Genomic DNA, 26,472 nt, shown 5'->3' on the forward strand with positions numbered 1-26,472 from the left:
ACACCACGGTAAGTCGATCTAAGTACATCGATTTCAGCTACGTTATTCACGTAGCTGAAGTTGCATAACTTAGATCGATTCTGCTGTGTTTTTGTCCCTGGGGCGTTTTTCCTTGATGTTAAGGCAGTGGGAGTGTGTTTTTTAGGAACTTGCTGTGGGTATATCAGTCAGCACCAGTTACTACAGTTGGGTGTGTCTGTGTGTTTGCAGGGAGATGTAATTAAGTGGGCATGGCTTCATTAGCCTCTGGTTACAAACCCCCAAATTCTTAGATGACTGATCAGCATGCTCAGAAGCTATAGGACTTTCCACTCTGGGCTAGTTGTGCCTTTTCCAGAAGCCCTAAGCAAAGGGCAGTGAAGCGTTGTGCTGTCCTGGAAGCGAGTTTCCCCCTTGTTTCCAGCGGGGGAGTTATCGGCGCCAGGTATAAGCTTCTCCTCTCTCTCTCCTCCCCCACCCACCCATATGCATCGGTTCAGCTATGTTGGCTGAGAAGGCTCGAGTTCGCTCAGTCCCTCCTCACCTGCACGGGTTCGTTAGCGGGCTACCATCCGGCCCTCAATATCCTGCCAATTTTCCTCTCACTTCCTCATAGACATATTGGACAGCTGCAGTCTGCAAAAATAGGCTTTAGTTTTGCCTATGTCCCATCGTCTCCAGCGACAGCGTAGTGAACCCTGCAGTGTCTGGGGTGCTCAGCTGCTCTCAGTTTGGGGAAATTTTTCTCCTTTAGCCAATTGTACCAGTTTCCCTAACAGCGCTGTGTGCACTCCAGAGGTCCGTACTGCGATTGAGGTGTAAAGAATGACGGTGATGAGTGAGGGGGAAGCTCAGAGATTAGAACCCCGGGAGCTTGGCTTTTTTTATTTATGTGTGGAGGGAGAATAGAGAGCATGGTCAGGATTGAAAAACCACATCAGCTCCTTGCTTTGAACTTTGATTCAGAAAAGGGCAATGTCCGGAGAGCGATGCTCTCAGGGAGGCTGAGTTTAATGAACAGAGACCACAGAAACTGAAAGTTACAAAGGAACTGCGCTGGTCTTTAAAACCAAGTGTGGGAAGTTGCTTGTAGAACGATGAGGCAATGTCAGGGTGTTCATTATCCTGTGTGTTGGGAATAGCTGTTCATTATCTGGCACTTACAATGTTTCTTTTCTAGGTTCCTTTTTCAGTGCTAGAGCCCAGCATTAGTGGGTCTGATCCAAAGCCCACTGAAATCAATGGGGGGCCGTGACCTGACTGTGTGTATGCACAATGCCTAGCACACGGGGCCCTTGTTTTGAGTGAGGCCTCTAGGTACAATCACAATGTAAACCTCAAATAACGACAATGATGTCTATGGGCTTTGGTTCATACTTAATTCCTTCTGTCTCCCTGTTCTTCTCCCATGCCTTAGCACTATCTAGCAGTTCTGCGCTCTGCTCCGCTTTTCACCACACGCTGCCAGTTGCCCCTGTGAAAACACACTAGTGTCTTCTCGTACCATTCCCACTTATTAGCATAGAAACTGCAGTGCTCTGGGCCATTCCTGTACGATAGTGTCAGGTGTTTGTTAGGGTTTGCCTGCTTTATTGTGCCATTGTGAAATGGACAAGTGTGCTGAAATGACCAGACTGGGTTGGCTAACACAGTACAGTATATTTTTGATCTAAGCTAGAGACAAAAGAAGCCCATGCCTTTTGGTAAAGAGAAAAAAATAACCTCTAAAGAAGCCGAAGCCTAGTCCCACGTAGTCCCCTTTGGTTTCCATTGTAAGGATAGTAAGGAGCGGGGGACGTGTTCCCCTCATTGCCTGCCAGTGGCTGCATCTCTACTCCAGACAAGTGAGGTTTCAGCCCCTATGTATAGGGCTATTGCAGGCTGGTCCTTGCTGGAACACCCAGCATCCTCACCAGAGCTGATGTCTTATGCTGGTACCAACTAGAATCTAGCTCATACAGTTGCAATCCAGAACAGATCATCACCCAGGTAGTAAGAGAATCACCTGCCACTAGCTAAAATAACTCGCCTTCAGCTGTTTTTAACTGAGTTACATGAACATAGCAGATACGGATTGTGTTCTATTATGCGTGGCATGGGAGAGGAAATCTTTGGTGCTGGACAAATTGAGGAGCAGGGCTAAGCTACAGGATGGTAGCATCATCCCCCCCCAACTCCCCTTGTGTGGGCTATAACTCCACCCACTATCCTGTTCTGTGCAGGTTTTTATGCTGCAATCCTCACCGCAGGATCTGAGCCCCTCCTGCTACTGCATTCACGTTTGCAGTCAGTGACGTCAAGCGCAGTCGTATGAATGGCTTGAGAAGTAAATGGGTTTGGTTTTTACCCACCTTCTTGCTCGTGTGCTGGTCTTTCCAAGGGATCAAGGAACTGTTTTCTCTGCCAGCTTCTGTTTTGGGGAGGGATTTGGCAGATGAAACAGGGTTTTTCCAGCACTTGGACTCTTTTCAAAAGCTCTTTTCACTTTAGTTTTGTTTATCCACTTCCTTCATTTTTGCTCATATTGACTTTAAAGACGCCCGATGTGTTTCCTAACCTGGGACTTTGTGCTGTGTGACCCCCGGGCTGTGAACGTTCAGTTAGGGAATCTGAGGCAGGGTAATAGACTTCTAATGCCTGTTTGGGCTAAAGGTAGGTAATAGTTCTACCTCTGTTCCCAACTGTCCTCCACTCAGGTACCCCCTAACTATTCTCCTTAGTGTTGAACTTCATCCCCAATTGAAATGGATAGAGTATGTGCAGCCATCTGGACCTAATGGAAGGGAGGACATTTACTGGGACAGCAGGATCAGATCCATGGCTAGAATGAACAAGCTGCCTGCAGTTTTTCCAGGGGTCTGTCCTATAACCCCAAAATTGAAGCTTTCAGGAAAATTGAAGCGTTGACTATTTAAAGCACCGCAACACTGTGACGTTGTATAAGAACTGCCAAGTGCAGCATCACAATACTCCTTTAAACCTAATTCAGCGAGCTGTATATCGAAAGCCAGTTAAATACTAGCACTTACCGATGTGTCTTTCCTTGAATCTGAACCCATTTACCTAGAGGTCATGAATTGCACATCTAAAAGGATCCCTCCGTGGGGCCACACTTTAGCATTACCAAAAAGGGTTGTTCAAAGTTTCGGAGTGCTCAGCTCTTTACTACGAAATATGCTTGCTTTATTCATTCATTCCACAGACTGCAGAAATGAAACTGCCTTCGATCCCCAAGATTGAGTCTCCAGAGGCATATTACGAAGAGGCTGAGCCATATGACATCTCTGTGAATGGTATGTCAGAGCCAGTTCTCGGCTTTTCATGGCTATCATTAACCTGAGTGAGATGCAGAACTCAATGTTTGTGGAAACAATCAAACAGAACTACTTTCATACAATTCTTTTTTGATTCCTGTGGATTTGCTGGTCATAAGAAGGGTACTGTTATAGTTTATAAAGGATTAATAAATGACTAGTAGATGTTATATGCCTGCTATAGACAAGAGCAGTATGTATTATAGATGGCTATAAAATATTATATGTGTTGGTGGATTCTCCATTTCCTGAAGTCTTCAGATCAAGACTGGACGTCTTTCTGGAAGAGATGCTTTAGCCAGATTCAATACAGGGGTAACTTTGTGAGATTCAATGGTCTCTGAAATACAGGAGATCGGACTAGAAGATTTAATGGTGCCTTCTGGCCTTAAAATCTATGAACTCAATGGGTATATTGGACTTTATATCAATCTTGAAGCATTTATTAAAACAGTTTAAAATTGTTAATACATTTTTTGAAGAGCTATTTATAAGTGTACCCTTTATGTAAAGCGTGACAGTTTGTAACCTGCAGTGATCTAGATCACTAGACCGTCCCCTCTTTCAGTCTCGTGTACCAGAGTCAGGGAATTCAGAGAAGGGTAACAAGTAAGGCTGATGATTTGGATCAGAATTCATTACCATTGGGTGAGCAGCACTAGACCCAGCTGTGCAACCCTGAGCTTTAAAATTTGTGATGAAGAAACAAAGTGGGGGACGTTGCTTGAAATTATGCGGGGTTAATTTATGTTGACAGCCATCTCTTCGGGATAAGGACTGTATCTTCCCAGGTGTTTGTACAGCACCTAGCACAATGGAGGCCCTGATCCTGAGGGGGAGCCTTTGGGAGCTACAGCTCTCCTGTCGGCTTAATTACTCCACCTCCACGAGAGGCGGTAGTTATGTTGGCGGGAGCAGCTCTCCCACTGACCCAGCACTGTCTACATGGGGGGTTGGGGTTGGTATAACTACGTCACTCAGGGCTGTGGATTTTTCACACCCCTGAGCGATGTAATTCTGCCACAGTAAATGAGTAGTGTAGACCTGGCATTAGTTTGAGGCTAGGCTGAATGATGTAATCAGGTGCAGTTAAGTGGAGTGAGTTGGAGTATTAGCTCCTAGTTATCACCCCATCTGCATCAATCTCTTTCTATGTTCAAATCAGCGCCACCTTGGCAGCATGGGACCCGATCCAGCTAGCTACGGGGGCTTGAATTAGTTTCCATTTTCTCCAAATCACCATAGTTTGGGGCGGTGCAGATAAAAACCTTCAGGTTGTCCCATCTCTATAATGAGGAAGCCAGGTTTGGGTTTTCAAAACCTCACCCTGGACTGGTTGGCTTCTAGATGTCATTTTATCTAAATGGCTCCGCTCCGGTTAGAATACTGTGGGCCAAATTCTGCTCCGTTACTCCTGATCAGCACTTTGGGGTTGGTTACCAGGCCCTGTGAGTGCAGAGAAAATCCTACCTCCAGCAGGATCGGTGGGTAAAGCACTTTTAGAAAGAAAAGTAGGTGATTTTTTTTTTTTCAGTGCTTGGTGTTGCAGCCTTGACAGAGATAGTGCAAGATACTGTTATGGGGTTCAGTGTGCAGTCCAGACCACTGAGGGAAGGGCTGTGTCACCACCTGCCCTGCAACCCTGGGTGTTTTGCAATGCTTTGCTGCTGTAGCTCACAGCCTGGGGTGCTCACAACCAGTCTACAAGCCTGCTGGCTCCTGAACAGCTAGACAGCCCTGGTTCAGCAGGTCTCACCCCAGCGGCCTGTCTGTAGCCCACTCTGGCTTCCACCAGCCTTGGTTACAACCAGCAATAGACCTTTGTTGTCTTTGCCTGAGGACGGACTGGTCAGAGAATCCAATACATGTTCCTTTGTCTAAGGCAGACCTGTTTACCAACTGCCCCAGACATACCTTAGTCATAATTCCAACATAAATCCATAACTCTTAATACACGCTGCACACATACATCATGCAAGACTATTAATGGTCAGTGAGTTATTAGTTTTCAAGTGATACCTCACAATGGATATTTTATACAAACACTATTGCAATAGGGTGGGACTACAGGGATGCTTATGGTCACGCCTGCCCCTTTACAAAGCTGTAGGAGGGTTGGCCCCTGGCTGACCCAGAGGCGGCGGGGCAGAGCCCTCTTTCCTGGACAGGGCATCTGCCACCATATTTGCTTTCCCCTTTATACAGAAGAAACCTGTTTTGCCACCTTTCTATTTAGAGTCTCCAGGACATAATATCAGACAATATCCATAATTTCAGCTATAGGGTTTTTTACAAACACTTCACTGTGAGGCTAATGACCAGCGGGGTGTTAGATTTCAAATGATATATTACATGTCACTTTTAAAATAAATATCCTGGTACCAGTGCGTGAGCTGTGATGAGCGTGTCAGGCCTGATGAGTTGCTGACACAGAGCAGTGAACTGCAAATGGGCCTCTGGGTCACAGATGCCCCACAGTGTCACGCTCCCCAGTGCTCTGAGTCCAAGGATTAGAATTCTGCTGACAAAAAATTCACCATCCGCTCCACCTCCCGGAAATAAAATAACCTCCAGTTTTTGCCAGTTTCATGTCAGATTCTTTCCCTACCCAAGCAAAAAGGCAGCTGTAAACGTCATCCCACAGGATAAAGTTGGGAATTAGCTTGCAGGTAAAAAGAAAAGGGAGTCATACCTCTTGTTTCTTTTCCTGTTGTTTTAAATTGTGTGTAGCCACCTGCCAGCCCAAGACTGCCTCTAACTTGCTTTGGGGGCCTCATTCAGGCCAGAAAGCATTATACATGCTGGGGTGTTTTCCAATTGCCTTTGCAGTGAGATAATAGTTACATTTTTTGCCATGCACATAGGAAAAGATAATTGTCCAACTCTGCTGAGAACCACAGCACGTAGGGACATGCACCAAACTTATTTGTATGTACCCAGGTGTTCTGTCTCGTATATATGCCAATTAAACTGGGTTATGTTACTCAGACAGCTTTATAAAACCAACATTTTTGTGCAGAGAACCTCGTGAGGGGGAGAAAACTAGAATTCTACTGAAATCTCTTTTGCTTGGCAATACAGGATATTTAATTCAACATATGCACTGGCAGGGAATGCCTCTAATAACTGTGATGGCACCTTTGTTCTGAGAAGTTTCTAGTGAATGATTATGCAGGCACGAGGCATACAGCGAACAGGCTAAGATGGTTTGGGGTAGTGTCAGAAATATAAGATTTTGGTTACCAGGACCACTGTCTAGTGGCTGCTATTGTTAGTTGATCATTAGCACAATGAGAAATGTGCTCCGTGTTGTACAGACCAATGAACGGCATAAACGCAGGGGACTGGGAGTCACGACTCCTGAGATCTGTCCCCAGTGTGTTACTGGGTAGCTAGGCCCCTTTGGGCAATTCACTCAACTGTTCTGTGCCCCAGTTTCCTCCTCTGTCAAAATGGATATTATCATACTGCCACGTACCGTATATACTCGTTCATAAGCTGAGTTTTTTAGTAAAAAAGGGAAGCACCAGAGAAGGGGGTCGGCTTATGAACGGGTATAGAGAGGGAGAGGTGGGACACAGCCTCTCCCCCCAACAGAGGGAGCAGGGAGAGGCAGCACAGCCAGCAGAGCCAGAAGGGAAGAGGCGGGGCCAGAGTCTCTCCGCTTCTGGCCACGCTGCTCTTCCCCCCCCAGTCTCTGAAGCAGCTGCAGCTCAGGGCTGGCAGGCTGTGGCTGTGCCGCTCGGCCCTGCCCCCCAGAGCAGGTTGTGGCTGTGCCACCTGGCCCGCCGGAGCACGCTGCGGCAGTGCCGCCCGGCCCAGCCCGCTGGAACATGCTACGGCTGCGTCGCCCGGTCTGGCCCGCCAGAGCAGGCTGCAGCCGTGCCGCCTGGCCCAGCCCGCTGCAACATGCTACGGCTGCGTCGCCCGGTCTGGCCCACCAGAGCAGGCTGCGGCCGTGCTGCCCAGCCTGCCAGAGCAGCTCCAAAGACATCCTCCCCTGGCCCTCCCCAGCTAAGGCGGGAAGGGATGGGATGGGGAGAGTGTGGGGGTCCTGGACTAGGGGCGGGGTTATGAGGGGGGTGGTCACAGGGGTTACTCCCCTGACTCCCAGTTTCTTCCCCCCCCCCAAATGTCCCCACCAGTTGCTGTCCCGGCCCATCAGGGAAAACAGCTGGCGCACTAGGACACTTTGTTTACTTGGGTTTACCTCCGTGCCTGCAGACGCAAGGTAAACAAACCATCTCGGCCTGCCAGCGGCTTATCCTCATGGTCCAGGAGCCAGAGTTTGCTGACCCCTGAATTATAGGGTCAGCTTATGAATGGGTCATAAAAAATTTGCATTTTTACATATCCATCTTGGGGGGTGGCGGGGTCAGCTTATAAACGAACCGGCTCATGATTGAGTATATACGGTACCTATCTTGGGAGACTTGAGGCTCACTGGTGAAGAACAATGGGACATGTTCTGATCGCCTTTATTATGCTGAGTAGCCCTTGCTCCTCAGGTGGCTCCATTGACTGTGGGTCTGAAATCTGATATGGGGCCACTTGTGGAATAAGGTGCTATTCAACATGAGTAAAGGTGATCTTTGGTTGGAGAGTGTAACGCGTCATTGTTAGGTGTCAGTGTTCTCCTTCCTAGGCATCAGCTGCTCTTTGGATACTATTCTAGTTCAGATGGTAGCTTTGTTTGTCTTTCCTGACTATTTTAAATGTGAGGGCTCTGGTGAGGCCAAATCTTTACCTGCAAACTGGTCGCTGCATCCTTGGACAGTAAAATGGTAATGAACTTGGTGGCCTACACCACTGCCCTCTGCTGGATGGAATCAGAACAGTTCAACTGTGCCACAGGCCCTGTAGTGCAAACAGTTGGTGGAGATTCTCTGTTAGCTCAAGTGCTAGGGGAAGGATCTGAATTCTGTTCCCTCTACGGCCGCCGTGCATAGCACAGTGACAGTTGCGAAATGCGAAGTGGAAACAAATTACAGTATGAGATGAGAACCCTATTTTGGCTGGTTGCTGACCTGGACTGTGTTTTAAGGCTTCTTTGTCAAATGAATCCCTTTTCTTCATAGGCCCACCTCCTCTTGTCATTTATGCTGGGGGAGATCATGGGTAGCTAATGGAGTTACATCTGATAGCCTATCATTTTAATGAAGTTGCATCTGTATAAAATGCCATGAGAGGAGAATCAGGCCCATAAAGTGAACTGGGATGAGAATATGCAGGTTCAGATAAATGCAGAATGTCAGAGTAGATAGTATTGTTACCCACATCTTAACTGCTGAACCACAGGGCTCCTCAGCTGGTATCTGCCCCAGACATAAATAAGGCACTTTGCAGGTGGTTATGCACAGACGCCTTTGCAGGGGGATTATATGGGAAGGAAAAAGCTTAAGAATTGGCCAAGAAGCTCCATGGTCCTAATGAAAGTTACTCTCTGACCAGTTCACAGTTCAGGCAGCTACTTTAGGTGAATGAAAATCTGGATGGGAGATCTGTAATGAGATTATGATGTTAGGAAGAAATTTAATTAAGTGGCTGAAAAGGAGCTATAGTAGAAGGGGAAAGAGAGAGTTTGTTGTCTAATGGCTACAGCACAAGGCTTGGGTAAAGAGACCTGAGTTCAAATCCTATCTCTGTCTTTAAATCTCCCTAGGCTTGATCCTGCATCCTCTGGGGTTGGAGTTTTGCAGTTGACTTTGACGGGTGCAAGACTGGACCCTCTGTCCCTCAATTTCCCCATCTGTAAAGTGGGGATAATGTTACTCATCTCTCTCATATGGGGTGATGGAAAGTGCTTTGAGATCCTGGGGCAAGGATGCTATAGAAGGGCATCCTTTCCTAGCGGAGTGGTGAAGATGCAGGTAGCTGGGGAGCCGCTGTTCATCTCTTGTTACTGAGTTTTTGAATTTAAGTCTTGTATCTCCAAGCAAATGGATGTAGTAAAATAAAACAAGAATAGAAGCACTAATAAAATTAGCAAATATGTTGCCAAGAAGAGACATCAAAGCAAATCCTCCAGATGGGCCAAGGAGATAAGCAAGTCATGTGGCATCAGAGGTGGGACCGAAAGACACCGTAACAAATGGTGGCTGAATAAATTAGAATGAACCTAATAAAGACGGGCTTGTTAGGTCTTGTGGCTGTTCCTTCATCTGCAGTATTTTTGCACACAAGCTAAGAATGCCATCGCCCTTCGTTACATTTGCATTAATTACTAGGATCCCCTTTTGCTTCGAGTCAGTGCTGAGATGGATTCCATCCTTATCAGTCTACCCCTGCGCTGCATTTGCATAATTGAGTGGCACGATATGAAACAGAATGGGAATGTGAGTGACAATATGGCTGCCTAATTAATAATAATTCGAACTGAAATAGTTCATCTGCACCAGTTGATTTTAATGTTGATGGTCATTTTAAAAGGAATTGCCTAGTTCAAGGGGAACCAATGTAAAATATGGGCTCTCTCTCTCTCTTTCTCTTTGCTTGTGACTATGCAGGTATTCTTGGTAGGCTCGCTGCTACTGGAGCCAGGACAGGGTTGCAGGTTACCGAGGGAGTAATTTATGCCACAATAACCATGGGTACGGCATGTTTTCAAAGCCTGAACTTCTGGCATTGTCTTTCTATTTATTGTCATCGTAGCAGAGAGTATCCCCTGCCCAAACTATCCATTTTGTTACCACCAGCATTCCTCCCTTACAAGCATGGATGGATCACCACCCCCATTTGGCCCATTGTCATCCTGGATGGATACATTTCCATTCAGGAGGGCCAGGGGTAGGGTGAGGGACATATTCAGAAGTTCGCAATCACTTTTTGCCAGTCAATGGTTCATCCCATATAGAAAGAGTTTTTATCAGAGTACATCTGAGTGGCACTGCTTTTTATAGCTGAAGATGTTGCAACCAGTGAAGGGGCTGATCGTTAGCTGGTGTAAATGGGCATAGTTCTTCTGGAAGTGAAGCCATGCCGATTTACAATAGCTGAGGATCTGTTCCAAAGTCTTCTAGGAGGTAAGCTGTAGAGTGGCATGTCTGCGGGAAATAATACAGTCGTCGTCTTTTGAAAGCTGGACTATCTAATCGGTTGATGGTGGGCCATTAACACGATACCCATGGGCATTCAGTGAATTTTGAAGTGGATAGTCTCCTTTCGAGACATTGGCTTAATTAGTGTTGCTTTGCACTAATCACCTGCTGGCGCTATCGTGTAACACTTAATTGGGAGAGATTTTGGGAGCAATATTGTCACATTGCTGTGGCTTCTCAAAGTTACTTTTATTTTAAAAATGAATACACCTACCTTACCGGATAATGCTTCAAGGAATCACAGTAAAGTGTTTTAACTACACCTCTATTTCGATATAATGCTGTCATTGGGAGCCAAAAAATCATACCGCGTTATAGGTGACACCATGTTATATTGAACTTGCTTTGATCCACCGGAGTGCGCAGCCCCCCCCCCGGGGTACTGCTTTACTGCATTCTATCCAAATTCATGTTCTATCGGGTGGCGTTATATCGAGGTAGCGGTGTATTTTCTCTGTTTTTCTCTCAGAAATGCCTACAATATTAAGGTAACACTGCATTTGAGTGGACATTTGACTAAGTCTTGATCAGAGCAGCATAATGAGATCAGTATCGTAATTCTGTTCAGTAAGGATGAATGCACGAATTAAACACGAGGTGCACAAATCTTGGGATATGCCTCTGATGGATCTATGTGAACCCCACTAACAATAATGGGTGGCTGGCAGATTACATCTGTATCATGAACACCTAGGTCTTGTTGTAAATCTCCTGGAAGTTGCTGGGGAGTCTCTCTATTGACTTCAATGGACTTTGCACCAATGACCAGCCATCTTCACCTTTTGAAAACCTTCATGACCTATGTACATCAGAGCTGGGTAGCACTATACATTGTGGGTGTAATTTTCAAACGTGGTCAGCACTGGCCTCTGCTCTCATTTGAATGGTAACGTTTCCCTTGACTTCAGTGGGAACAGAGTTAAGCCAATGCTGAGCGTTCTTGAAATCCCACTCCTTATTAAGAATGTAATGGGACAGTTACATACTGTTCTTGACTGAACATAAAAACAATCACTATTATTTAAGGCTGTAGTTTATTACTACTTCTTACTGCCACCACTCAACATCGCTTCACTGGTGCCACCGCTCAGATGTTACGTTCCAGGTTGAGTCGATATAGCCGTTGGCCCAGAAAGGGAACCACAGAATAACATACAATGACTCATTGCTTGTTGCATGGCCGTGCAGAGTTTTTTACATACTGGAGGCAGGGGCTGACTTAGAAGGAACTGGACAAAGCTTGCAATCACGTTGCAGGTTTGGAAATTTTGGCTTCTAGTTGGGTATATAAAATATATAATTGGAAAAATACAACCACCATCTGGTAGCGCATCTGAGGAAAGCTCTTAAATTGTAGACTCCTTTGAGTATTTGCAAAGAGAGAATCTCAGGCGCAAAACATCAAAGCAACAGTTTGGGCTAGAAGGAAAAACCGGATGCTGGGAGATCAAATTCACTAAGAAAATGGCCGTAGGAAATCTTCAACAGAGGAAAGCCCTGGGGCAGAGCCTGAGCTGCTTGTGACTGTGGCATGCCGTAAGGACACTCTCACTTGCCTGATGTGAGCATGCATGAAACAAACAGGAATTACCACCCAGAAATACACCTGCTGACCAGCTTTGCCTTTTTTACAGAAGACGGAGAAGCAGTCAGCAGCTCATACGAATCCTATGATGAAGAAGAGAGCAGCAAAGGGAAGTCAGCAACCCACCAATGGCCATCCACTGAAGCCACCATTGAGCTGATGAAAGATGCCCGCATCTGTGCTTTCCTCTGGAGGAAGAAATGGCTGGGACAGTGGGCCAAACAGCTGTGTGTCATTAAGGACACCAGGTTGCTGGTATGCAAACATTTGCATTTCTTCCCTGACCCCCCAAATAACCTATTTTCTCAGACCAGGAGTGGGAAGTGGCTTCTCAATTCCCATAGGGCAGAGAGTCTTATTTTAATTCAGATGCTTTAAGAAATATCCACTTAGCCTCCACGTAGAATTCCCCAAAGATTTCCACTCAGTAACATAACCAATAGAATACAGGCAGGTGATACCACAGGCCAAAGAGCAGGTTAAGCAGCATTGCTCTTAGTTGTTATAGAAAACGATGTGGGGTAAAATGTTCATCGATTCCAAAGCCCAGGGACCACAATGATCATCTAGTCTGACCTGATGTATAACACAGGCCAGAGAACTTCCCCCAAATAATTCCCAGAGCAGAGCTTTTAGGAGAACACCCAGTCTTGTTCTAAAAATTGCCAGTGATGGAGACTCCATTGTGATCCTTGGTAAATTGTTCCACTGGTTAATTACCATCACTGTTAAAAATGTACACCTTATTTCCAGTCTGAATTTGTCTAGCTTCAACTTTCAGCCCTTGGCTCATGTTCTACCTCTGGAGACTAGGTGGAAGAGCCCATTATCAAATATCTGTTCCCCATTTTTCAAAAGTGCCTAAATCCGATTTTCAAAAGCGAATCAGGCACTTAGAAGCTTACATCACATGGAAAACCAATGGCATTTAGGGACAGATTTACAAAGGCATGTAAGTGCCTAAAGAAGCAGATCGGTGCCTAGTGGGATTTTCAGAAGTGCATAAGCAGGCAGCTGACTAACTCCTATTTAAACTCAGTGGGAGTTAGGCACCCAACTCGCTGAAGAATTTTAAAAATCCCACTAGGTGCATCTGTAGGCCCCTAAACACTTTTTTTAAAAATCTGCCCCCCTAGGTGCCTAAGTCTCTTTTGAAAATGGGGCTTAGGTGCCGAAGGCATGTCAGCACTTTAGAAAATTTTACACGTGGCCTAGTGGTTTGTAAGCAAGTCAGGGACTCCTTTGTTCTAATCCTGACTCCTCTGACAGCAGCCTCCCATGGCTGTTGTTTTACTCATAACATGTTGGTTAGACCCAGTAAAATCTCTTGAGATCTAGTTTGTCTGAAAGATGCTGATGTTTTACACACACACACACAGATTCATACATCTGGACGCTGCAGCTGTAACTGAGTTGAGCCTTCTTTGTGTTCTCTGCAGCCATTGCAGATGTGCATGGTGCTCCACTTGTGCTGATGTTAGGAAGCGGGTTATGTTGAGTTTACATGCTTTTAATCTCTTACTTAAGGTTTACTTAATTACTTACTTTAATCTCTTACTCCTTCTACTTTCAGTGCTACAAGAGCTCCAAGGACCACACCCCTCAGCTTGATGTGAATTTGCTGGGCTGCAGTGTCATACACAAGGAAAAGCACGTGAGGAAGAAAGAACACAAGCTGAAGATCATTCCGATGACTGCAGATGTGATTGTGCTAGGATTGCAGAGCAAGGACCAGGCAGAGCAGTGGCTCAGAGTGAGTGGAGCTGTGTCACTTTGTAACCCAAGAGCCCGTGGCTTTTGTTGCATGATCGCACCATGGTGGGCAATGTCAGATTAGCTGTACCAGTGGAAAAGGGGGACTGTTCATTCCGCTGTGCCCCTGAGGTAACTCCCTCTGGGCTCGCACTCCTGTACCCAGGGCTGGATTAACCCGGAGGCAAATTAGGCACATGGCTATGGCCCAAATTGGTGTTGAGAGGCCAAAATCATAGGCCAGGATCCTTCGCCGTCTCCCCTTTGCCCAGCTGAGGGGGCGCAGACCACCCACAGCGGCACCCTCTGCCCTGGCACTGCAACCCTAATCCTGACCCCATGGTGGTGTTTGGAGAGCACCACCCTGCAAGAGCAGCTCCTCGACCGGGGGTGGGCTGGGCCCAGTTTCCTGCTCTGGGCATTGCCACCTGGCACCTGGGGTTGCAGCCCCATTCAGGTTTGGCCCAGCCAGCCTTCCATCGTGATGGGAGAGGGTGGCCGGCATAACCTTTCCCCCGGGGCCACCTCTCACACCAGACTGAGAGAAGTGTATGTTTGCCCCAGTGATGGGTTAATCTGGCCCTGCTTGTATCTCGTGCCTGTCTTCTTGGCACTCCCTTGCGCTCTGCCCTGACTGACAAACATGGTGAATAAGTTATTCCTTGCAGTTTTCTCGCAGTGAAGAAGGTAAAAGAATATAGAAGGTCCTCGGGTTCATCGAGGTGAAATGGCTGTCTCTTCCATTCACCCTTCTGGAATCATTTTTCCTGCCAGGGAACCTCTCCATCCCCTCCCCTGGGTTCTCCGTGCTGGGCTCTTCACACGTCTCCACGCTCTGCAGGCTCAGCACTTCTGCCGGAAGATTGTGCATGCTGAGATGTCAGTCATTCGGGGCCAGCAGTATCAGATCAGCAGTGAAAGCTCCAGCTCCCTGCACTATGGTCTGAATTTAAGGGAAGGGAGGGGAGGATACGTTGCCAGGAAAGGAAGCGTCTAAAACGATCCTTTAGGATTGTTGAAGTTGTTGGAGACTGTGTGTGGGGGGGTGTTAGTAGAGCAGGAAGAGGGGGTTAGAAAGAGAAGGAGAGGGACAGAGAGTGAGTGTCAGGGGACAAGAGCAAAGAGTTTGGGTACCAGGCTACATACCTTTACTATATTCATAGGGATTCAATGCGCTGCACCGGAACTTAGCTGTGCAACTCCCATAGACGTTACGGTGGCTCTGCTTGCGGCCTGTACCCCATTCCGCTGTTCTTCCGACGTACACTGGCCTCATTCACAGCTGCAAGCACGTAGACACAGGCTCCGCTTCGTTTTCACGTCCTGGGCAAGCTTGCTCCCAGCAAACCCAGGCCACCGTCTGTATGTCGGAGAATGGAGAGGACCTCCCCAGCCCACCCTTTCCAGCCAGAATAAAGACGGTCTTTCAGCAAGAGAGCACTGAACTCCCAGCTTCAGTCTAATTGATGTTTAATGGGAAATGCTGCAGAGACAGAAGAACGCTTAATGCCTCTCTCTGTAACAATGTGTGGGAACGCTTTTTGGAGAAAGTCCCAAACACAGAATAGCTAAGGACTGTACAGGAAACATGGTTGTTTCATGGAAACTGCAGCAGAACAATGAACCTTTACAAAGATCAGCGATTAACTCAAAGCAAGCTGAAGAGCTCTGTTCACATGCAGCCTTCAGCACACCCACTGGACTGATACAGAGGGCCAAGTTTTGCCCTGACTTAAACCCAGTGCAGCCCCATTGAAGTCACTCGGGTCGCAACAGGTCAAGTCAAGGCAGGATTTGGCCATCCGAATTTTTGTTCATTTGAACTTTATAGGCCAGGTCCTTAGCTGGTGTCACCCCACTGAAATAAATTATGAAGAGTTACATGATTTACACCAACTGAAGACCTGACTTTAGTGATTTCAGTTCCCAGAGTTTTATGCAAATTGTAGCATCTCATTTTGCTCCTAGTGCCTAGCATCCTCTGAATTTTGTTTTCCATTTACAGTCCACACAAACCCAAAACCTCAAAGAGAAATTCTGTCCGAACGGCTTGCTCCACCTACATTTATGTCTGCACCCTACATGAGCAGGGCAGGGGTTTGACATCAAACCCTAATTCTGGTTTTGCTTGCAATGGGTCCCAGGTTTTGTTCACCGTGCGTTCCGGTTTCGTTGGTTATGGAGCCTGCATTCACGATCCCTTTGACAAAGCCGGTCTGAGGTTCAGGTTTTTAACATGAGGTGAATTTTGGCATGATGTTGAGGTTTGCTGCCTATGGTCTGCATACCGCTGAAGATGATGAATATTGGTAATTTAACAACTCTTTTAGCTTGCTGCTTTGTTCTCTGTGCAGGTGATCCAAGAGACCAGTGGCCTTCAGTCTGAAGGAGTGGGTGAAGGAAATCAATACGTTCCAGATTCCCACCGTCTTAGTTACCTCAAGGTACAGCTTGTATCTTTAGCGAGGTGATATTCAATGTGTAAAATGCTTTAAATCCTTCTTTTACAGCCTACTCCTTTAACAAAAAACATGCAGAGTTTACACAAGTGCAGTAACTTTATCTGGGCAGGAAGGAGGCTGACACTGATACGAATGCAACCAAACTTTACTGCTGAAAGAAGCATTATTGGAACAATATTAATTTTATATACGTAGAGGGCCTGAACTGCCATCTGCTGAGTTTCTTGCTCCTTCCACTGAAGTGTCTGGTCTGACCTAGCATGCCAGGAGCTATGTTCCTACCCATTATACCCTAGTATAATGATTTGCCTACATCCAAACTCTCCAAAAGTTTGGATCATTTCAGATCCAGATTCAAACATTGAAGCCTGGGACCATCTCCAATACAAATAAGTGTTGGGAGTCTTAAGACACAGCCCATGGAGCAGCACAAAGGTGACTATCTGAGAGCTGGGGAACTGGAGATTCTCCAGTATTAGGCCATCACAGTAGCACAATAAACCCAAGTAGGTGCCCAGATACCATGGTGAGGGACACAGCGTGGACAGATAGATGGGAAAAAAAGAGGCGGCAATGGATCCCATCTTACTTTTAGGAAAATATTTATTAAAAAAAAATAATAATTAAAAAGGCTTGGCCTACAATTTAAAGGGGAAAGGACTCTAGCTAAATTGCCTGACAGGAGTGGATGGGCCTCCAAAGCACATATTATAAACTAGATCCTCACCTAGCTCCAGTGATTTCAACCCAGCTATACAGCTCCAAGCCAGCCAAGGTAGGAGGCCCACACATTTAGAGACCTGGGTTTGCAAATGTGCCTGGGTTGCTACATCTGTGATGTCTGCACTTCCCCCCGTAATTATGTCAATACTTTCCCCAAATTTCCCTTGACCAGCATAGAGACCCAGCCCGTGGATTTTGTGTGTGTGTGTGTGTGTGTGTGTGTGTGCAAAGACATTCTTGGTGGTATTAATGTATTGCCTTGGCCCCGTGGCGCTCACGTCTGGTCCTTATTGACAGGCGGACATGTCCGAGAGGCATTCTGTGGTATCAGAGAGCGGGAGCAGCACGGACGGTCACCCGGAATCCATCGAAACAAAAGATGGTAAAAGAAACCAATGTCTGGTGTAACAGGACACTCCTTTGCTCTGTCTTCTTACCCCATAGACTCACAGGGCCATGTATTTGAGTTCTCTCCACCGCCACCACCACTCTGGTCCCCATGCAAAGAAGGCAGAGAACTCAAAGGACCTGGGGGGCTGGAGGGAACATAGACCAGCCCTGCCCTTCTGGGAGCTCTGCACTGGGAAGAGGGACTTGTACTGGGACAAAATCGTATCCCTGACAGCAGGGTCCTGGCCTGTGAGTGAAGCCCCTAGCGCTGCAGTTATACTAATAATAAGGGTGTTAGTCTGGGACTCGAGACCTGGCTCCAGCTCTGCCAGACTTCCCGTGGTGTGTAAGTGCCTCAAGAGGCAGTTAGGTACCTGGAGGTTTTGAAAATCCCCTAACTCCCATTGCTGTTAATGGGATTCAGGCACCTAGGCGCTTTTGAAAACCTTGCGTGGTGCCTATCGGCATCTTTAGGCATTGAAATACCTTGAAAAATCTGGCCTTTAGTCTCCCTGGGCCTTGGAGTTTTATAGCTGAGCCCTGCCTCACAGGGGTGTTGTGAGGATAAATTCATTAAAAAAGAAAGATTGCGAGGAGCTCGGATGCTACGGTAATGGGGGCCTTAGACCATATCCTGCATGTTGTGTACAAATTAGGGTACCCGTTGATATGCACAGCCTGCGTTGTTTATGGGGAGGACCTAGAGTAAGTGATGCATTTGTTTACTATTGGCTCATTTTCGGCATTCACTGCTAGCACTCTAGATTTTTATAAATATGCCCGCCAGCTAGTTTGGAATGAGAATCGTGTGTTCGCTTTACCGGCAGGTAACATGGTAACATGTGTGTGGCCCCAATGACATGACTCACATACTGTACATTTCTCTCTGTTTGTGTTAGTCAAGAAGAAGGGTACAACTGGCCTTAAACTGAGCAACCTGATGAACCTTGGGAGAAAAAAATCCAGCTCATTGGAGAGTCCAGAGAGGACACTAGAAACGTCCAGTAAGTGTCCGGAAGGATGTTACCATGAAACAGAACCCACAATTTTGCATTTTCAGCCTAGCACCCTAAAGATAATTGTGCTCACAAGAGCAGGTAGCAGCATGAAGGATGAGTTGCCAGTCAGCCATCAGCCTCTGGAAAAATCAGAGATATATGTAGAAGGCCTCTGTGCTTCCGTCCCCAGAAAGCAACATAAGACATAGGGTTCCTGAACGCTCAACAGGGAGAGGTTGGTGTGGGATTTAAAGCTTTGGGTGAACAGGGCTCCATAGTTTTGCATAAGCTTTGACTAAGGGCAGGTCTACACGGGAAGCTTACATTGGCATAGCTATGTCTCTCGGCTGTGAAAAATCTACAGCCCCCGAGTAACGTACTTAGCTGACCTACTCTGCTATTGACAGTGCTAGGTTGATGGAATAATTCTTCTGTTGACCTAGCTACCACCTCTCGGGGAGGTATATTAACTACAGCAACAGGAAAACCCCTCCTGTTGCTATAGTGAGTGTCTACGCTGAAGTGCTGCAGCCTAAGCATCCACAGTTTGTTTGCCACTCTGAACCTAACCTGAATTCTGAAGGTAAAAGTGTGACTAGTTTTCCACCCATGTCACAGTAAAATTTGGCTCCAAACCTTTACAGTTAACCTATGTGTAGTGAGCCCTCGCCTTTGAAACCAGCAACCAGACGTGTCTCTGTTGACATACTGGCCCAATGGAGGCTTCAAATGTGCATGTGATTCCCAAGCCCAGGTCCCAATGTGGTGGAAGATGTTACTAAGCCAGCATGTGCTTGCTTGCAGGTTACCTGAACATCCTAGTGAACACCCAGTGGAGATCCCGTTGGTGTCACATAAAAAATGGTCACCTCCATTTCTACCAGGACAAGAATAGAAGTAAATCTGCACAGCAACCTCTGAGTCTGGTGGGCTGTGAAATTATTCCAGACCCCACCCCTGACCATCTCTATTCTTTCCGTATTCTGCACAGTGGGGAAGAACTAGCCAAATTAGAGGTATGGTGGTCTATGTTTCTCATAGGAAATTGTCGGGATATATCAGCTAAGGTGGCCATAAAAATTCCTACTGCCCTGCAGGGTGAACTCAGCTGAGTAACATTCTCAGAAGTACCTCTCTTTAGCCGCAGATAAAATGTTAAGTCTCCAGGACTGCTGGTAACTGGAAACAGAGACCTTCATATTATGAAGAACACTAATCTTAAAAGGCCAGGATCTCAGCTGGCATAAACTGGTGCAACTCCATTGACTTGCCATTCACTTACCCCAGTTAGGTTCTGGCCCAGAAAGCACAAGTGAATCTACTCAGATCTGCTACTTTCACTTGCCTGTATCCTGGACTGTTTATCTCTAATCTTAGTTTCCTCTGACATCAGCATGATTAGAGTAGGAGGAAGACAATGTGAGCAATTTCCTGTGTTTTCCAATGGGTGGAATATTTATAGCGAAACAACAGACTTGAAACGACTGCCACAAGGTCTGAAGGAAGGTGTTTTGTTTAGCCGACCGGCCGCTGTATGTCTGAGGTGCCCAGTGAATCACAGACCATATGTCTGCTGGCAGATGTAAAAGCTAAAGAGGTGTTTGAAAAGATAACAGCAGTTTGTAAATGGGGGAAGCTATACTGCATCAGAGTGTCCTAGCCAAGGTCCAGGCTGACTGGTTGGTTTCTAGGTTGCACTGATTTTATTGGGATGGGAGGTGGAGGAAGAATTGAGTCCGAAATATAGATTCCACATTTTGCCTGATTTAACAAAAATCTGCTTAATTTTTGGGCTATACAAGACCTGGTGACTTTTAACAACAGGGACCTGTGCAAACTTTATCCAGTTTTGATGGATATGAGTTCTCCCCCCCCCCCCAAGTTTTGCTTTGTTTCTTTGAAATATTGGGGTTCAAGCAGCAACGCTCAGCTGTATCTGCCCAGTCTTGCAGTGTTTCAGGTGGACGCCATCTGAAACCAGGAGTTCCACAGGGTTCTCCACTAGAGATGGTCTCAAGTTGCAGAATTCCTATCTGGACTGAGAACACTCCAAACAATGAACTGTGGCTCGAGCTGTTGGTGAACATGGACGGTTTCAGTGTGTCTCATTACAAAGAGAAGGGCCTTTTTCCAAAGCCTGATCTGGATTGGGGTTTAGATTTCAAACCTCCCTCCCATGCACTCAGAAAATGGTCAGTGGGTGTTTGGACACAGGGTTTTGATTCGGACCCATAAATCAGCCTGAGTTCTCTTGAAACTTGTCCTGTTCAGAGACCCTGCAGATATCATTGTTCTCAGATCTCCTAATACTAGCAATCTTGAAAGTCTTATCACTGCCCTCTACTGGTCAAAGATTGAAAATTCAGTCTTTCCTTTGCAAAATTGGATTGCCTGAAAGACTCCAGCAGGGTGGGGCTATAGGCAACTGAGATCTCTTCCACTGTAACGGGGAAAACTCAGAGCCCTGGTCTTGGCAGGGAGGTAAATGAGGAATTGCTTTTAGAAATACTTTAGTTTAAAATATAAATTTAATTATAAAGTCTACATGTGGGACCTTAATCCCATGTTAATTTGATTAATTTCAAAGCATTGCAGTTTATTTATCCTAACCAGGGGTGGCTCCAGGCACCAGCATGCCAAGCACGTGCCTGGGGCGGCAAGCTGCGGGGGGCGCTCTGCCGGTCGCTGCAAGGGCAGTAGGCAAGTTGCCTTCAGCGGCATGCCTGTGGAGGGTCCGCTGGTCCCGTGGCTTTGGCGGACCTCCCACAGGCAAGCCGCCGAATCTGCGGGACCTGGGACCTCCCGCAGGCAAGCCGCCAAAGGCAGCCTGCCTGCTGTGCTTGGAGCGGCAAAATACCTAGAGCCGCCCCTGATCCTAACAGACCCCAATAAATCTGCAATTTACCTTCCCATCTAAAGCAAATTAAGCATCTTGGAAACTGCTGTTACAGCCATAAAAATCTGTTTCTTTGGCTATGCTGCAGGCCAAGTCTTCTGAGGAAATGGGTCATTGGCTGGGCCTCCTCTTATCGGAGTCAGGCTCGAAAACAGACCCAGAAGAATTCACCTATGATTATGTTGATGCTGACCGGATTTCCTGCATCGTGAGTGCTGCAAAGAATTCATTCTTGTAAGTCACAGTGGCAGCACGTTTGGCTTTGAAAAATTCCTTGATCTTCTAAGCAGCTGTAGCCGGTGAGGGGTAACAGGTAGGAGAATGGAGTCCGGCCCTCAGCTGGTGGGTGGCTGTGTGATGCAAGAGGCACTTGATCTCAAAAGAAGAGCAGCAGATCACGTTTTCCTGATGCTCAGCTGCAGACACCTTGCCTGGCACTCAGGAAGGCAGTGTGGTGCTCGCTCTCCTCCATTGTCACTCACAAGCGGGACTGAGGCAAGGAGACCGTGCATTGCACTAAGGAGCAAATCCTACCTCTGCCACAGAGGATACTCTGGCAGTGGAGTCAGTGTGGAGGGCAGACTCTGGAGGGTCTGGTGTGTAGGGGTGGGGGTGGAGGCTGCACTGCAGCATGGTGGGAACACGGGGGACACCTGCAACTTTTGAAAGCATGTCGCCTTGGGTATTTACAGCTTAATGCAAAGGAAGTGCTGTGAGCCCAACACCTATATCGATAACCTGCCGAAGATAAGGACCCAGGAGGAGGAACTCTACGATGACGTGGACCTGTCGGAGGGGACCATGGTACGGCTTTACAATGGCAGCAGCCTTCTGCTAGTTAGGCCACATCCTTATCCCTTTTCTCAGAGCAGCTGAAACAATGAGAGTTGCTTTAAAGCTGTCATGATTCAGTGGTGATGCTGATCTGCCGGCTGAATGCCCTGGGGGGTGGGGGGTGGGAGTCCCTAGAGATCACTCTGATTCTTAGGGCTTGGCTACACCTGTGAGTTACAGCGCAATAAAGAAGCCCCAGGCGCGCTAGCTCATTCCCTGTCCACACTGGCAAGGCATGTAGAGTGCTCTGACTCCGCGGCTACAGCGCTGCTGGTGCTCCACCTCGGCAAGTGGAATAACATTTGCTGTACCCCTGCTGGAGCAGCGTGGCACCAATGTGAACGAGGTGTTGCATTACTGCACTGTGATCAGCCTCCGGAAATGTCCCATAATCCCCTTAAATCAAGTGGCCACTCTTGTCATTGTTTTGAACTTGCTGTAGGAATGCGGATATGCCCTTTCAAAGCTCTGTTTCTGACAGCTGGCTGCTTAACTGCTCCGGAACAAAGGAATGCTGCTTGCTTTGAGTGAGTGAGAGAGAGGCGTGGAGGGAGGGAGGTCTGCTGCTGTCTGAACTTACAAGACAGCATGCTGACATGGTCTCAGCCCCCCCAAACCTATTCTCTCTCCCTCCACATACACACAACACACTCCCTGTCACACACCACCCCCCAATCCCACCACCCCCCACGTCCCATTTGAAAAGCATGTTGCAGCCGCTTGCATGCTGGGATAGCTATCACAATGCACTGCTCTTTGTGGCCATTGCAAGAGCTGCTAACGTGGCCACGCCAGTGCGCTTCCAGCTGAGAGTGTAAAGACTCGGCAGCATTTTCCCTGCTGCGCTCTCCGAAGCCAGGTTTAACTCCCAGCACTTTACAACCGCAAGTGTAGCCATGCGCTTAGACAAGTAATTGCATTGAACCCTGTGGCCTCTAGGTGGCAGTGTTGCAGCTACGATCTGCTGAAGACAGTCTTACGCATGGATATTTGGCTAGCAGGGCAGCAAAATACTTCAGGGCTTAAGGATAAAGACTGCTTGAATTGCAGATACCTCTCATTATAAGGGTGGAGATTTCTCACTGAACACCCAAGGCTTCCTTCAGCAATGCAAGGGGAGATCTTTTTAAGCATCTGCCGAAAGTCAAACTCCCTTTGCTCCCTGGAAAATTTGCTAAATCTTTCAGGAAAATTCCCCTTTCTTCCCTGCGGAGTGTGCCTACCTGCTCCCCTAGCGTGTTTATTCAAAAGCGGTAAGGTGGACTTGCATGGCTTAGGGGATTGTTAGTGGAATACAAAGTCTTTCCTGTCTGGCTTGCTGGCTTTGAATTCAGCCCAGAAGGGTTGTGGTGGAAAATTTAACAGCTGTTCACTGGTATGAGTGAAATAGGCTGGTGGTCTCAGTGTGGAACCTTGACCAACACATCATTGCAACTGGAATGGCCATGAACACTGGCCCTTTACGTAGGATGGACAGTGTGAAGAAGTTTGTCTTTCTCCTTCCCATACTAGACCAGACCTGAGGGTAACAACCAATTGGTTTTCATTCACTGCGGGTCTCAGGCCAACACTTTTTGCTGTCATTCAATTCATTTGAAAAAAACAGAGAGAGGGGGTAACATTTTCAAAAGCACCTAAATCCTAGGAGGAGTCCAAGTCCACTGGCTTTCAATGAGACTTTGGGCCTTAGACTTAGGCGCGTATGTAAATGTTACCCCCAAATCATCCAAGTCAACATTGTTGCTTCCTAGCGTGAGACTGACATTCTGCCTGCCAGCAGGGTTAGTCAGGATTCTTTTCAGATGATACTTTCTCTTTTGCAGGAAGAAATACCCCAAAGCGAAAGCAAAGACGAAGAGGACCCAGACAGAGTGTACCTAGACCTCACACCGGTTAAATCCTTCCTGCACTCTGCTGGCAGGAAACCGGCACAGCTGTCACCTCCACTCTCTCCATCTGTGGACGATGTAACAGAAACACCCCTATTGGCTAAGGAAGCAGAGCCCTGTAGAACGTCAATGGAAATCCCAGACCAGGTGCTGTCACGACGCCAGTGACAGATGTCATCAGTTGATTAGTCCCTACTGCCAATTCATTCCTAACATTTTTTCTCTCAACAGACACTTCAGGAGAAGATGGAGCCGGAAGAGTCACCATCACAGACAACCACTGTCAAAATCCAGATGCAACAGCAGAAAATCGCCTTCCCCCAGAGCAGCCCTGAGATCAAAGCCTCCTGCCCAGTCACGGCCAGTCCACAGTTAGCGTCAGCGCCCAGAGAGAAAGTGGAATGGCCCAAGGTGGCAAATACAGGTGGGTCCACTAGACGACATAATTATGCTGCCAAAGGGAATGGTGGATGGGTGCGCAAAGCCCACCACTTATCCGACTGCTAGAATTGAAAGTTGTCTGATCTTATGGTGGTTTTGCATCTGCTAGTGGTGAGTAAGGGCCTGACCCTGCAGGGCATTGAGTAGTGCCCAAACCTTTGTGCAGCCATTTCAGCCTGGATCGCTGCTTTTCCTCCCTCTGTCTACGGCAAAATGGCTCATCTGCTTGGTGACCTCAGCTGTGGCTCCAAAGGTCCAAGCATGGCAGGGGGCAAAACAAGGAAAGAAATGTGTGTGCTGATGAGTTCAGGACACATAACGCCAAGCTGGGCCAAACCTGTAAAGTGGGTCTGCAGTGGACGTTTGCAACTCTGGCTTGGGCATGTGTCGATAATGTAAAGCAGAAGGCTTGGCAAGAGGGAGTGGTAAGGGCAAAAATGCACACTGCCTTTGAGAGAGATGTCGGCTTGGTCCCAGAATTAACACCGCTGCTTAAATCAGGGGAGAGGAAGGCTACAAAGGTGAAATGAGTCTGCCTTCAAGTGGGGACACAGCTTCCAACCAGCCCTCTGGAAAGGCAAGAGACCAGGAATCCCTCCCCCAGATTAGTTTCCAAGGACAATGGGAGTAAGGGAGAATGACTGTGAAACATACAGTGGATATTGCCTTTGAGACAGGATGATGACTTCCTCCGACGGGGCCGAGGGGTGGAGTGTGTGTGGGAGCTGTCTAGTATGATGATGATAAACCACAGCAACTGGCTTAAACCATTTTGTAAGAGCTGCTGAATGCTGAAAAGGATTGACATGGACTATGAAAAAAGAGGCTTGCAAAGCAGATCTTGGGCACAAAAAGGAGATCCTTGAGACACAGAAAACAGAGGGTACATCTGACCCTGAGAGTCAGAGGGGAAAATGCTATGTCTTGAAATGTGTAACATCTTTTCTTTTCACTGTAACTAAACTAAGGGGACCGTATCCAGATTTGCTTTTGCGACGCTTGGATCTAGCTTTGTTCTGAAAACTGTTCCTTTTGTTTTAAAATGCATTTCTCTCTTTTTAATAAACCTTGCTTTCAAGAAGTGTTACTGTTGCTTGGGTAAATGCCCCAAAGAGAACCACACCCCTGTAACCTCCAAGGAGAGGTAGTTGAGAGGAAAGGAGTCTGAAGCCTCTTCTCACTTGGTTTCTTGCTCAGACATGGGCTTTGCTGCAGGATCTTTGCTGCAAGAAGCTGTGCCATGGAGAGCCCCTTGAAGGGGATAAGGCTAAAGGCGTAGACACTTGTTTCGTGTATTCATAACACTTTCTGAGTGGCCTAAAATGGGGTTGGCCTCTCATGGAAGAAGCAGAGTCACATTCCCTAACAGGATGCAACAAGTGCAAGCCATAAACAGACAACGGGAGTGGGGAGGAGCAGAGGAAGGGGGACCATAATAAGCTATTCAGTAAGACACGAGAGCTGAGTGGTTATCTAGCCTCCTCCCCAGGGTGAGGGAAGAAGTGAGAAGAGGAATTGATTAGATGGAGGTGGTTTGGCAGATAGGTTAGGGAGGGGCTTCCATGCGTAAGGTGCTGCATGGAGACAGAGGTGAGAGAAGACAATGAAGGGGACCTGGTGGCATTGGCGGGGAGAGGAGAGGTAAATGGAGAGCAGGCAGAGGCCAGCTCAGAGATGTAGGCAAAGGCTGCATGTTGTAGGGCCTTGAAAGCAAGGAGAAGATGTTTGTGTTGGATGTGTAGCACAATGGAAAGCCAGCGATTCAGAGATGGGACGGGGTGGTTGAAGGTTGAGAGAGGATTTTGGCTGCAGTGTTTCAGATGGAGGGTGGAGGGACCTGAGTATCAGTGGTGCAGGAGAACGAGCTGAGGTGTGGATGAATGCTTTGGCCGCTGGGACAGGAAGGGGAGGTGGGGAGAATGGTGGGTGAGAGGATGTGGCCACGGTTTGGATGTGGAGGGAGATGGAAATAGAGGTTAAACACTGACACTGTGTTCAAGATACAGATAGACACAGCCTATTCCTAACGGGGCCTAAAAGCTAAGGGATGTAGACCTGGAACGAAGCACGAACTGTGTCCAGAGGTGCTGGAATCTCCATCAGGAGGAGTAA

The 26,472-nt window shown here is 47.3% G+C and overlaps 1 protein-coding gene across 3 annotated transcripts in view; it reads left to right on the forward strand.

The window, feature by feature from the left end:
• Positions 1-26,472, forward strand: part of AFAP1L2 (actin filament associated protein 1 like 2) — a 111,531-nt gene that overhangs the window by 78,456 nt on the left and 6,603 nt on the right. The window contains exons 5-15 of one of the 3 annotated variants that reach the window (XM_045023977.1): positions 3,182-3,272; positions 12,028-12,230; positions 13,549-13,728; positions 16,082-16,171; positions 17,210-17,294; positions 18,196-18,306; positions 19,105-19,316; positions 21,285-21,430; positions 21,889-22,000; positions 23,854-24,066; positions 24,151-24,343. In XM_045023977.1, the coding sequence (XP_044879912.1) occupies positions 3,182-3,272; positions 12,028-12,230; positions 13,549-13,728; positions 16,082-16,171; positions 17,210-17,294; positions 18,196-18,306; positions 19,105-19,316; positions 21,285-21,430; positions 21,889-22,000; positions 23,854-24,066; positions 24,151-24,343 (1,636 nt within the window). Of the gene's footprint in view, positions 1-3,181; positions 3,273-12,024; positions 12,231-13,548; positions 13,729-16,081; positions 16,172-17,209; positions 17,295-18,195; positions 18,307-19,104; positions 19,317-21,284; positions 21,431-21,888; positions 22,001-23,853; positions 24,067-24,150; positions 24,344-26,472 lie in introns of all 3 variants that reach the window. The other 2 variants (XM_045023976.1, XM_045023978.1) reach the window with 2 other exon arrangements.

The sequence above is a fragment of the Mauremys mutica genome, chromosome 7 (genome assembly GCF_020497125.1).
Source record: "Mauremys mutica isolate MM-2020 ecotype Southern chromosome 7, ASM2049712v1, whole genome shotgun sequence".
NCBI classification, from domain to species: Eukaryota; Metazoa; Chordata; order Testudines; family Geoemydidae; genus Mauremys; species Mauremys mutica.